The sequence below is a fragment of the Trichomycterus rosablanca genome, chromosome 3, assembly GCF_030014385.1.
Source record: "Trichomycterus rosablanca isolate fTriRos1 chromosome 3, fTriRos1.hap1, whole genome shotgun sequence".
Classification (NCBI taxonomy): domain Eukaryota; kingdom Metazoa; phylum Chordata; class Actinopteri; order Siluriformes; family Trichomycteridae; genus Trichomycterus; species Trichomycterus rosablanca.
This window is the reverse complement of record NC_085990.1, coordinates 9,451,692-9,466,049: the sequence shown is the minus strand read 5'-3', so window position 1 is coordinate 9,466,049 and position 14,358 is coordinate 9,451,692. Positions and strand designations below refer to the sequence as shown.

Here is a 14,358-nt window from a genome sequence, read left to right as displayed (position 1 = left end):
AACTAACGTACTTATTAACGCTCTTATTTTTTTCTGTGTATAAAAACCTTTGTTCTAACAGGGTTTCAGCAGATGTAAATACTAGATAAGGGAAAGCCTCAAGCCCAGTGATAACTTTTGGTTCCAGACCCACTAAAGCATTGAAATGAATAAACTGTCCAGGTTGTAAATACACTTGGTCTTGTGGGCTGTTTTTGCAAATTTATTCAGGCATGTGGGAAGTTTGCGCCATAACCAAGGACTTGGTCTGTAATAACTGGCCCTATTACATTGCCTCCAAAGAGCCGTGTAATCACGAGCCAATGGTACATCAAAGGCTCTTCCATCTGCCTGTTCATGCAGCCGGCCATTGTATGTGTGCAGACTGGAGGAGATGAGCTGCCAGCTCTATCATTTCTGATTTCTGATTTTTTTCTACCTCTTTTGAGTCCTTTCTTCATGAGAGGCCTGAAGAGGTGGAGAGAAGGTAATGGATTAGAGCGAGAGAGCACAGCATTACGTTACTCGCTTTGCTCTCTCGCTCTCCATCAGGTCCTCATTCTCACTGCCCTGTGATGAGCTATAGATCCCTTTTCTCATGACAGGGAAGTATGTGGATGTGCCTGGTTTCTCTAACACACCTGTTTATTTCAGCATCATCCTGCAGTCTGCAGCTGTCCAGATAATTATGTTCATCTGGATTACAGACAGATACTTATGCAGCAAGGCTGGTTTAATGAGCTTGTCGTTTAACTTGCATGGAAGGTGCTACACCTGATGGCACGAGACACTTTGGAACTGTCACTCTTTGTAGCAGAAGCTAATATAATCATGCCCAGACTGTGTTCACAAACACTGTTTTGCCAGAAGTATGTGGACACCCATCATAATCATTGAGGTTAGGTGTATTAGCTTCATCCTTATGAGGTTGGCTACAGTTTAATGAAGACTCATCCGTGTTGCATCATGCCTGTGCACAAAGCAAGGTCCATAAAGACATGGTTTGATCAATCTGGTGTGAAGGAACTCCATTGGCCTGCAAAGAACTCTGACCTCAACCCTAACAAACATATTTTGGGATGATAATACACTGCAGCTTGGGTCATTGTGTTCAAAATAGCACAACCTTCAAGAAGCACTTACACTCAGTCCTGACCACTCTTAGCTGAACGGGGATTGCTAATGGCTGGTGTGTTCTGAAATCACATTTCTGAGATGTATTAGCAGGTGATAAACACACAGTCCGGATTATACACTGATCAGCCATAACATTAAAACCACCTCCTTGTTTCTACACTCACTGTCCATTTTATCAGCTCCACTTACTATATAGAAGCACTTTGAAGTTCTACAATGACTGTAGTCTTCAATGGTCAGGACCCCCACAGGACCACTACTGAGCAGGTATTGTTTGGGTGGTGGATGATTCTCAGCACTGCAGTGACATGACACTGACATGGTGGTGGTGTGTTAGTGTGTGTTGTGCTGGTATGAGTGGATCAGACACAGCAGCTCTGCTGGAATTTTAAATACCGTGTCCACTCACTGTCCACTCTATTAGACACTCCTACCTAGTTGGTCCACCTTGTAGATGTAAAGTCAGAGACGATCGCTCATCTATTGCTGCTGTTTGAGTTGGTCATCTTCTAGACCTTCATCAGTGGTCACTGTTGGCAGGATATATTTTTGGTTGGTGGACTATTCTCAGTCCAGCAGTGACAGTGAGGTTTGTCTGCTGTGTCTTATCCACTCATACCAGCACAACACACACTAACACACCACCACCATGTCAGTGTCACTGCAGTGCTGAGAATGATCCACCACCTAAATAATACCTGCTCTGTGGTGGTCCTGTGGGGTTCTTGACCACTGAAGAACAGGGCGAAAGCAGGTTAAAAAGGTATGTAGATAAACAGATGGACTACAGTCAGTTATTGTAGAACTACAAAGTGCTTCTATATGGTAAGTCGAGCTGATAAAATGGACAGTGAGCGTAGAAACAAGGAGGTGGTTCTAATGTTATGGCTGATCAGTGTATATGAGACTTTTAAAGATTTATCTGATTATGAGATAAATGTATTTATAGAATATGGCATAGTATTTTTTTATTTTATTGATAATAAATTATTCAGAATTTAGACTGTTTATTATAGGATCCAATTTTCTTACCCTTTATTAAACTCTTTTGGTATAAATTAGAACAATTTTGAGACACAGGTTTTCAATCAACATTACAGTCTGACCTTACGAATGCTTTTTGGACTGAATTCCCACAGAAACTCCCTGAATTGTTGTGACAAGTCTGCTGTTAAAGTCTTAAAGGGCTAAATGCTCATGGACTTGGATTCAGAAAGCCAACAAGATCATCATCATGTGTCCACATACTTTTGACCACATAGTGCACGACTGCTCTTTATATCATACATACACAAACAAGCAGTGTCAGTTGCAAATTGCCTGGAATGTAGAATGTGTGTGTGTGTGTGTGTGTGTGTGTGTGTGTGTGTGTCAGTGCAGTACTCGATAAACAAGCTCAGATTATATTGAGGAGGTTCTGGATCTTCTCAACCATGCTGTTTGATTCCTGAGGTCAAAGATTCATAAGTGCTTGAGGACTCACTTGAATATTAATGCTATGAGGAGGTGGTATCAGTAGGTCAGAGGTTATCAGCTAAAGAACGTGCAGCCATGCCTAACGCAATTAAAAACGAACGTTAGAGGGAGCGATGAGGACCAGTGAGGAGATAGTGGAGGCCGGGTGTACAGTGGGGTGAGAGGGAGCAGTGGGTTTTAGGAACTGGGAATAAACAAGGATGCAGTGTATTCCAAAATTATTGGAAAAGGACATGTGATGCATAACATTTCAGAATTGGTACTCAAAGTATAAACATACACTACACAGCCAAAAGTATTTGGACATCTCACCATGAGCTTGTTGGTGATCCCAATTCAAAGACGAATAGTATTAAGGTAGCGTGACCTCCATGTGAACTTTAAAGCTATGATAACAGCCATTATTCTGAGAAGGCCTCTCACAAGACTGTGGGAAGCATATCTGTGGGAATTTGTGCCCATTCAGTCAAAAGAGCTTTTGTATGGCTGGGCACTGATGTTGGTCAGGAAAATCTAAATTGATTTTCCAGTTCATTTTAAGGCTGTTTAGTGGTGCTGAGGTCATGTTTTTATAGAGCTTGCTTTGTGCACAGGGGTGCAGTCATGCTGGAACAAGTAAGGGCCTTCCCTAAACTGTTGCAGCATATAATTTTATTTATATAATTGAATTAATACACCTGTTTGCAATTGTGGCTGAAACACATGGATTTAAAATCTAGAAGTGGCGTCCAAATACTTTTGTCTCTGTGCTTCAAACTTTAATAAATAATCCAGTACTCAGGCAGCATGGTGTCGTAGCTGGTAGAGTGGGTGCTGCACAGATACATGGGTCCCGCAGACCTGGGTTTGGACCTCGTTTTTGGTCACTTTCTGTACTAACTGTGTATTCACCCATCAGTGGTTTGGTGCTCGGTCCAGGTTGTCCTAAATTGCAATCAGTTTTTATAGGTATTTTTGGACCCTTACTAGAATCAAGCAAAATGTTTAATATTGTGGTTCTGATGGTCAGGGGCCCATAAATAAGGCCCCTATACCTACGTTGGTTGGGTTGTTGCTGACACTGATAGTCAAGTGGGTAAAGCTTTGGGTTATCATTCGGATTCATTCGGAAGATTGTGGGTTTGAATCCCGACTCTGTCATGCAGCCAATGTTGGGCCCTCGAGCAAGGCCCTTAACCCTGTCTGCTTCAGGGGTGCCGTACAATATACACTGATCAGCCATAACATTTCTACACTCACTGTCCATTTTATCAGCTCCACTTACCATATAGAAGCACTTTGTAGTTTTACAATTACTGACTGTAGTCCATCTGTTTCTCTGCATGCTTTGTTAGCCCCCTTTCATGCTGTTCTTCAATGGTCAGGACCCCCACACTACAGAGCAGGTATTATTTAGGTGGTGGATGATTCTCAGCCCTGCAGTGACACTGACATGGTGGTGGTGTGTTAGTGTGTGTTGTACTGGTATGAGTGGATCAGACACAGCAGCGCTGATGGAGTTTTTAAACACCTCACTGTCACTGATGGACTGAGAACAGTCCACCCACCAAAAATATATCCAGCCAACAGCGGCCCGTGGGCAGCGTCCTGTGACCACTGATGAAGGTCTAAAAGATGACCAACTCAAACAGTAGCAATAGATGAGCGATCGTCTCTGACTTTACATCTAGGTGGACCAACTAGGTAGGAGTGTCTAATAGAGTGGACAGTGAGTGGACACGGTATTTAAAAACTCCAGCAGCGCTGCTGTGTCTGGTCCACTCACACCAGCACAACACACACTAACACACCACCACCATGTCAGTGTCACTGCAGTGCTGAGAATGATCCACCACCTAAATAATACCTGCTCTGTAGTGGTCCATGTGGGGGGTCCTGACCATTGAAGAACAGGGTGAAAGGGGGCTAACAAAGCATGCAGAGAAACAGATGGACTACAGTCAGTAATTGTAGAACTACGAAGTGCTTCTATATGGTAAGTGGAGCTGATAAAATGGACAGTGAGTGTAGAAACAAGGAGGTGGTTTTAATGGTATGGCTGATCAGTGTACTTGTACTTTGAAGGACATTTTCAAACTTAAATAGCAACAAATTTCTGGACCTTTACTAGGATCAAGCAATTAGTCAAAATAATTGACTGAATAAAAAGAGTCAGTATTTCTTTATTGTTGATGCATCTTTGTGTAAATGAGGCTTTAAAAGCTGTGACATTTAGCTCCAGCACAATCATCTCAGACTGGCGATGAGCTGAAACGCTTGAAGGCCTCACACACATCGACTGGGTGAGCTTTAGAATAAATTACTGTTTATTTTGGTTGATCAGAGAACTTCAGGCAAGCCTTCATGTTGTTTTCTCTCCTGTCGGTCGATGGTCGATAATAATAGGATATGTGTGAAAGGAAATCGATAAAGCGATTGCTCTGCAGAAAGCCTAATTTAATCAGTGGCTATGCAGCAGGTCGATCGGTGTGGAGGCTGGTAATAAAGTTCTGGACTGAAGAACAATCTCAGAGTCCCTGCAGTGCTGGATCATTCTTATAACAGTCTTACAGAATTCACCATATAGTTTATATGATTTTATCACTTCCTGTTCCCCAGCATGTACATTAACTCTTCTAATCTATTCTTAATGGTACGTTTCTGATTGCTCATGCTTCATGGAGTTTATGGATTCATAACGTGTTTTTTCTGCAGGGTTCCGGGCATCACCATCGCCACCGATATCATCTGCGGGTTTCCGGGAGAGACAGACGAGGATTTCCAGCAGACTATGGATCTGGTTAAAAAGTACAAGTTTCCAAGCCTCTTTATTAACCAGTTCTACCCAAGACCTGGAACTCCTGCTGCCAAGATAGAGCAAGTCCCAGCCCATGTGGTGAGCACGTGTTTCTGTTCTCAAACACTTGTTCTGACAGTGCATTGTGACTCCTAAATAAGGCCCCTTTACTTAAGTCATTTTGGATAACAAAACTGTTCCCTAAACTGCTGCAGTTGTGGCTAAAACATATGAATTCCAAAATTAGAAGGGGTGTCCTAATACTTTTGATCATATAGAAATATTTTATTGTTTCAAACTGCTGCAAACTTGGATAAATAATCCAGTACTCGGGCAGCATGGTGTTGAGCTGGTAGAGTGGGTGCTGCACAGATACATGGGTCCTGTGGACCTGGGTTTGGACCTCGTCTCTGGTCACTTTCTGTACTAACTGTGTTTTCTCCAGTCAGTGGATAGGTGCTCTGTCCAGGTAGTTGTCCTGAATTGCATTCAGTTTTTCCAGGTATTTCTGTACTCTTACTAGGAATAAGCAAAATGTTTAGTGTCTTGGTTCTGATGGTCAAGGGCCCCCAAATAAGGCCCCTATACCTGAATTGCTTGGATTGTTTTTACTCTCTAAGTCATTTTGATAAAAAAACGCCTCCAAAAATGCTGACATTGGTACCCTAGTGGGTGGAGCTTTGGGCTATCAATTGGAATATTGTGGGCTTGAATCCTGGCTCTGCCATGCAGCCTCTGTCGGGCCCCTAAGCAAGGCCCTTAACCCTGTTTTCTCCAGAGGTGCCGTACAATGGCTGACCCCAGCTTCCAAACAAGCTGAATTTAATTGTACTGCCAAAAATCAAGGTATAGTGCCATTTAAAAAGTGTGGTCCGCAAGGGACAGGGGCGGCACGGTGGCTAAGTGGGTAGCACTGACGCCTCACAGCAAGAAGGTCCTGGGTTTGATCCCCAGGTGGGGTGGTCCGGGTCTTTTCTGTGTGGAGTTTGCATGTTCTCCCCGTGTCTGTGTGGGTTTCCTCTGGGTGCTCCGGTTTCCTACCACAGTCCAAAGACATGCAAGTGAGGTGAATTGGAGACACTAAATTGTCCATGACTGTGTTTGATATGACCTTGTGAACTGATGAACCTTGTCTAATGAATAACTGCCATTTAAATTACAGTTTAAAGTAGCCAATACATCTATTAGCAAGTTTTGGAAGTTAAACCAACTTAAGTACCCAGAGAGGATTTTCTTTAAATTGGTCCAATATTTGATCTGCAAGATTTGAACAAAGCAGCAAGGTTTCTAAGGATCTGGGTTCGATCCTTGCCTTTGGTGGCTGTCTATGTTTCAGATGTTTCCTCCTGGCGTTTTGGTTCCTACCACCCAGTCATGGATTATTCCCTCATTTAGGGTGAATTCCTGCCCTGCACCCAGTGTTATAATCCCAATACTGTCTGCTTTTAAATGGGTTTTTAGATTGTGGTGCTACATTAGTAATGCTAGCTATAATATATTATAGTTCTTTATTAAATGTATTGGCTTCATTCACTATTAAGTAATTGGAATAAAAGCATGAGGTGTAATGGCTTTTATAAAGAGGAATATCAGATCCTCAGTTCTTTTATCATGAATAGAAATCAGGTGCTGTGTGGGGTAATGAGTACTCAGTGGTGGAGGCTGTGAAAAGATCCTCAGCGTTTGGTCTGTATAATTATCCTCATTATCCTCCAGTAGCAAAGGTTATGAGGTAGCGAACCTCTGTTCCCTTTATTATATAAAGACAAAACTATTTCTTTATTTTAGATATTTCTAATTATTCAAAGAATAACCTCAGCTTTAAATTCAGCACTGCTCCAAATTTACATGCTTTTTAATTCTCAGAGAGGGTTGTGATCAGCTAAAAAAACACTGAACGTTCTGCCAACCACAAACCACCACAGGGTTCAACAAAGGGGACAAGACACAGACTGAGATGAAGAGACCAAGACAAAACAGAGACCGTAACCAGGTCTAGGTGACCAGATCCGAACCTCAGTCAAGCCTGTCTGAGGTCAAATTCCCATTATGAAATGTCACATCGTTTTTGGCTGCAGATTAATTTAATGGCCTTGAGTGGACAAAGAAAGTCCCCAGTGCTTAAGACTCAAGAGCGTGAGTCAAAAACAAGTCCATAAATATGTAGTTTAGGGACTCGGTTTCAGTATAACAAAATACACTGGAGGGACAGAAAATAACGAGAAGCTTTTTTCTGTTTTTAATTGAATATCATTCAAAACATTTACATTTACATTTTCGGCATTTAGCAGACGCTCTTATCTCGAGCGACTTACAGAAGTGCTTCCATAGTAAACATTACCTTACTCTAGTTTAAGTAAACAACAGTCCAAGAACACAAATCTGCTCAAATTCTGTTAGAACCAAAGTTTTTTTTTTTTTTTTTCTTTTTTCTTTTTTCTTTTTTCAAGAAATGAATAAGAGCGTTAGTAAGTAAGTACAAGTCAGTGCTTAGTAAAGAGGTGATGAAGGTTTTTAATCGTTTTTTAAAGTCAGCAAGAGATTCAGATGTTCGGACAGACAGGGGAAGCTCGTTCCACCACTTGGGTGCCAGTACAGAGAAAAGCCTTGATGCTTGTCTTCCTTGAGTCCTGGGTGGAGGATCAAGTCGACTGAGACTAGTGGCTCGGAGGTTGCGTGGTACAGAGCGGGGTTTAATTAGACCTCGAAGGTAGCTTGGAGCTGGTCCATTTTTGGCTTTGTAGGCGAGCATCAGTGTTTTAAACTGAATGCATGCAGCTACAGGAAGCCAGTGAAGAGAACGCAGCAGTGGGGTGATGTGGAAGTGTTTAGGTTGGTTAAAAACCAGACGAGCAGCTGCATTTTGAATGAGCTGCAAGGGTTTAATAGTGGACATAGGAACACCTGCCAGGAGGGAGTTGCAATAGTCTAGCCGTGAGATTACCAGTATTACAAGAATCTGAGTAGCTTCCATAGAGCTCTATAAGCTCCACAAGACTGCTTTCTGTTTCCACATACTGTCCCAACTTTTTTGGAATTGAGCTTTTTATTGTAATCCACACAACCTGAAGTTTTTGTTATGAATGCCTAAAAAACAGACCACATTGTGAGACTTGGCAGAATAGGTTACGTAGTCTTGCCACACCTGCCATGTTCACCCAACAGCATCTCTAAAGCAGACCTATTAAAGATAGCTAGCTCTGCTAGGAGCCCCACAGGGGGGACTGTGAGTGTGTCACATTAATAACTCCTCCAGATGGTAATGGCTGTCTGACTCGCACCAAACACCGCGGGGAGGCTGGGGGAAAAGAGGCGAAATCCGCCGACCGGCCCGTTCTGGCATCCCGGCACGTTTAGGCTATCTGTAGGACACGTCCAGTTCTCCATGATAAATGGCTCAGGGCTGGTAACGAATCACCTCGTCTCATTATCATTGGACGGATGGTCCATGGGCGGATCCCGAGCAAGGTCTGGCATGCAGATAGCGAGATTTTTAGAAAAACACCGGTGTAATTAGTCCCAGGTGTCTGAATGGGTTAGCACAGATAAATTGGGATGATATCTGCCAATGTTGCACTTACCAGGCAGACAGGTGTTTATCCTGACAGCTCGTCACCCCCTCGCATCCCGTGTTCAACCAAGGGAAATTACAACCACAAGCCCAGAGTAGGACTTACGCTGTAAACGAGGTAAACTGCCATGCCAGGTTTTAAAAGCGCCTAGGTGGAGTAGGTCAATAAGGAATGCTCAACACGTGAAAACAAATTTATCATAATGCCAAGACAGATGGGCAAGGCTTTTAGCAAGCTCACCCGCTCAGAATGAGGTCAAATAAATAGATGAACATTATTGTACCTGCTTCATCTAATAATTTCCATCAGTGCAGCATTTCTTGCTAAATAGTTTTTAGCTATTTTCTGGAAACAACTGGAAGACAAAATATATACACTGATCAGCCATAACATTAAAACCACCTCATTGTTTCTTGTTTCTGTTGTCCATCTGTTTCTTTGCATGCTTTGTTAGCCCCCTTTTACTCTGTTCTTCAATGGTCAGGACCCCCACAGGACCACCACAGAGCAGATATTATTTGGGTGGTGGATCATTCTCAGCACTTGCAGTGACACTGACATGGTGGTGGTGTGTTTGTGTGTTTGTGCTGGTATGAGTGGATCAGACACAGCATCGCTGCTGGAGTTTTTAAACACCTCACTGTAACTGCAAAAATATCCAGCCAACAGCGGCCCGTGGGCAGCGTCCTGTGACCACTGATGAAGGTCTAGAAGATGACCAACTCAAACAGCAGCAATAGATGATCGATCTTCACTGACTTTACATCTACAAGGTGGACCAACTAGGTAGGAGTGTCTTATAGAGTGGACAGTGAATGGACACGGTATTTAAAAACTCCAGCAGCGCTGCTGTGTCTGATCCACTCATACCAGCACAACACACACTAACAAACCACCACCATGTCAGTGTCACTGCAGTGCTGAGAATCATCCACCACCTACATAATACCTGCTCTGTGGGGGTCCTGACCATTGAAGAACAGGGTGACAGCAGGCTAAAAAAAAAAAAAAAAGCATGCAGAGAAACAGATGGACTACAGTCAGCAATTGTAGAACTGCAAAGTGCTCCTATATGGTAAGTGGAGCTGATAAGATGGACAGTGAGTGTAGAAACAAGAAGGTGGTTTTAATGTTATGGCTGATCAGTGTATGTGTTATATTTTCTCATAAGTGAATATTGTTATACAGGTGACCAGTCTCAAAATCAAATATTGATCGTTCTTATTCTACACTGGAAACTAAAAATGCTTCCCGATACCAATCAAGTCCATAAATGATCTGTAGCCACAAATTGTAGGACACGAAAGCTGTAACATTATTTTATTTTTTAATATTCATTTGATTTTCACTTTTGTATTTCATAACAGGAATTTAAATGATCAGAACATGTGACTGTACGTTCAGTGCTTCACGAGCTTGCAGATGTCTGTGTTTCCATTATAAAAGAACATTAGTTTTGACTACTGAATAACACTATAACGTTAAACGTCCTTGAAATATAGGCCTAGAATTCTCAGCTTTGTTTGACTGTGTCTGGATCAGGTTTAATTTATTACGGTTCATTATTCTGCTTAAAACGTTCAGCTTTGAAGCTGGAAATGTAAATTCCTCATTAGACAAAGGGACAGGGTAGTGAATACTTGACTTAGAATATGAACGGTATGGCCATATATATATATATATACAGTATATACAGCAGGGCCAAAAAGTATTTAGTCATCCACTGATTGTGCAGGTTCTCCTACTTAGAAAGATGAGAGAGGTCTGTAATTTTCATCATAGCTACACTTGAAAAAAAAATCCAGGAAATCACATTGTAGGATTTTTAAAGAATTTATTTGTAAATTATGGTGGAAAATAAGTATTTGGTCAATAACAAAAGTTCAACTCAATACTTTGTAACATAACCTTTGTTGGGAATGACAGAGGTCACACGTTTCCTGTAAGTCTTCACCAGGTTTGCACACACTGTAGCTGGTATTTTGGCCCATTCCTCCATGCAGATCTCCTCTAGAGCAGTGATGTTTTGGGGCTGTCGCTGGGCAACACGGACTCCACAAATTTTCTATGGGGTTGAGGTCTGGAGACTGGCTAGGCCACTCCAGGACCTTGAAATGCTTTTTACGGAGCCACTCCTTCGTTGCCCGATCGGTGTGTTTGGGATCATTGTCATGCTGGAAGACCCAGCCACGTTCCATCTTCAATGCTCTCACTGATGGAAGGAGGTTTTGGCTTAAAATCTCACGATATATGGCCCCGTTCATTCTTCCTTTAACACGGATCAGTCGTCCTGTTTCCTTTGCAGAAAAACAGCCCCAAAGCATGATGTTTCCACCCCCATGCTTCACAGTAGGTATGGTGTGCAACTCAGCATTCTTCTTCCTCCAAACACGACGAGTTGAGTTTTTACCAAAAAGTTCCATTTTGGTTTCATCTGACCACATGATATTCTCCCAATCCTCTTCTGGATCATCCATAAGCTCTCTGGCAAACTTCAGACGGGCCTGGACATGTACTGGCTTAAGCAGGGGGACACGCCTGGCACTGCAGGATTTGAGTCCCTCTCGGCGTAGTGTGTATACTGATGGTAGCCTTTGTTACTTTGGTCCCAGCTCTCTGCAGGTCATTCATCAGGTCCCTCCGTGTAGTTCTGGGATTTTTGCTCACCGTTCTCATGATCATTTTGACCCCACGGGATGAGATCTTGCGTGGGGCCCCAGATCGAGGGAGATTATCAATGGTCTTGTATGTCTTCCATTTTCTTACAATTGTTCCCACAGTTGATTTATTCACACCAACCTGCTTGCCTATTGTAGATTTACTCTTCCCAGCCTGGTGCAGGTCTACAATTTTCTTCCTGGTGTCCTTCGACAGCTCTTTGGTCTTGGCCATGGTTGAGTTTGGAGTCTGACTGTTTGAGGCTGTGGACAGGTGTGTTTTATACAGATAACGAGGTCAAACAGGTGCCATTAATACAGGTAATGAGTGGAGGACAGAAGAGCTTCTTAAAGAAGAAGTTACAGGTCTGTGAGAGCCAGAAATCTTGCTTGTTTGTTATTGACCAAATACTTATTTTCCAACATAATTTACGAATAAATTATTTAAAAATCCTACAATGTGATTTCCTGGATTTTTTTTTCTGATTTTGTCTCTCTAGTTGGAAGTGTAGCTATGATGAAAATTACAGACCTCTCTCATCTTTCTAAGTAGGAGAACCTGCACAATCAGTGGCTGACTAAATACTTTTTGACCCCACTGTATATATATATATATATATAAACACCTGACCATATGCTTATTTCAAAACCATGTTCATTAAAATAATATAAAGTTATGACACCACACATTGCATTCCACCCACTGAGCCACAACAGCCTCCACACTTTTACAATGGCTTCCTACAAGATAGGGTGGCACAGTGGCTCAGTGGGTACCACTGTCGCCTCACAGCAAGAAGGTCCTGGGTTCAATCCCCAGGTGGGGTGGTCCGGGTCCTTTCTGTGTGGAGTCTGCATGTTCTTCCCATGTCTGCGTGGGTTTTCTCTGGGAGCTCCGGTTTCCTCCCACAGTCCAAAGACATTCAAGTGTGTTGAATTTGAGATACTAAATTGTCCATGACTGTGTTTGATATAAACTTGTGTACTGATGAATCTTGTGTAATGAGTAACTACCGTTCCTGTCATGAATGTAACCGAAGTGTAAAACATGATGTTAAAACCCTAATAAACAAACAAATCCTACAAGATACGTAAGAGCATCTACGAGAATTCATGTCCATTCAGTCAAAAAATTATTAGTTAGGTCAGGCACCACCAGTTTATTAAAACCATACCTTTAAGGATCAATTGGAATCACTTGCATGGTCTCTGCATTTGGCTATATAGTGTACAAATGGAGTTGACCAACCTATCATGAAGTCACACTGGTAAAAGGGACCTAGCATTTACCCTTGTGGGATACCTTGGGCTTATTTGAATGCTGACTGTTACAGTTTACTTGAATTGTTGCATTTACCCTAAGAGGACATTCTGTGTTTTGTGTCGCTTTCTCATGCCATTAGTTTCTTTAAGGCTGTCCCTTTTCTGCTGCCCTAAAAGGCCAACAGGACATTGCCGTATCAGTGCTCAGCTGTTCTGCATCAAAATCCGGCACTAATTGTGGGTACACAAAGGGGCACATGCTGGAGTCAGGAGCATATTTACCTTTAGTTGACATTCATGTTTATGTTTGTGCACAGGGGCAAGAGGGGAGAACATAACATCATTATTTGTAAATAAGAGGGTAGGGGTCCTTTAATAGTTCCTGCTCTCTGCATTGTCACGGCATTAAAATGGGACCTTTTGGTTCTGGGAATTCAGTTTGTATTACTGAAAACTGGCAGTCTTGGTGCTGGAAGTGTTTATTGGTCATTGTTTCACCAACATTTGAATATCAAGCTTGGTAATGTACTGGCAAGTCGTAGCCTAGTGGTTAAGGTACTGGACTAGTAATCAGAAGGTCGCTGGTTCAAGACCCACTACTGCCAGGTTGCTGCTGTTGGGCCCTTGAGCAAGTCCCTTAACCCTTAATTGCTCAGACTGTATACAGTAACAGTACTGTAAGTCACTTTGGATAAAGGTGTCTGCTAAATGCTGAAAATGTAAATGTACTGGGAAGTTTTGGCACTGGAGCTGGATACTTTGGAGCTGGATACTTTGGAGCTGGATACTTTGGTGGAATTTTTGCTTCCAGAAATAAAAGATTGGTGCTGGAAATGGAAGTTTTGGTACTAACTCTGGATACTTTGGTAAATACATTAGAAATGGATAACTGTCTTGAACAATAGGCATTTTGGTACTGGTATATAATATTTGGAACTGGAACTGGGATGGAATTCTTGGTACTATAAATGAAAGGTTGACAATGGAATGGAAACATTTGTGGTGAAACAGAAGCTTGGGTACCTAATAATGGTCAGTGGATTAAAACGCTGGTCCAGAACAAACTAGCAGAAGAAGAAACCATCACTTGCTACTGAAATGCCACATAACTCGTTTGCCAAGTATCAACTCTGTGAGTTTCATCTTAGGTATGGAGAAGAATCTCTGCTTAAAATATTCTTCGCCTGCTAACAGCAACATGATGGTCTGATTATAACGAGAGCAGAAATTGTTCGGCCGATTTCACAGTGAGAAATGAAGATATCAGATACAATTACCGTAATATGAAAATTGATCACTTTATTTCGGGTCATTTTGGAACTAATGTGCCCGGAGTCGTACCATTCGGTGCTTTCTTGCTCTTGGACGTCACCACGGCTTTGGATGGAGAGTACAAATGTTGCATGGCTTATCAAGGAGCATTTTTCCTTATAACTGAGCTGCTGTTGGTGTTAAAAATATTCAGAATTTTCCAAGGTCGTAGGTGGATGCAGTATGA

The 14,358-nt window shown here is 42.2% G+C and overlaps 1 protein-coding gene across 3 annotated transcripts in view; it reads left to right on the top strand.

Moving 5' to 3' along the window:
* Window positions 1-14,358, top strand: part of cdkal1 (CDK5 regulatory subunit associated protein 1-like 1) — a 350,733-nt gene that overhangs the window by 275,481 nt on the left and 60,894 nt on the right. For all 3 annotated transcript variants that reach the window (XM_062991809.1, XM_062991808.1, XM_062991810.1), the window contains exon 11: window positions 5,287-5,467. In XM_062991809.1, the coding sequence (XP_062847879.1) occupies window positions 5,287-5,467 (181 nt within the window). The remainder of the gene's footprint in view (window positions 1-5,286; window positions 5,468-14,358) is intronic.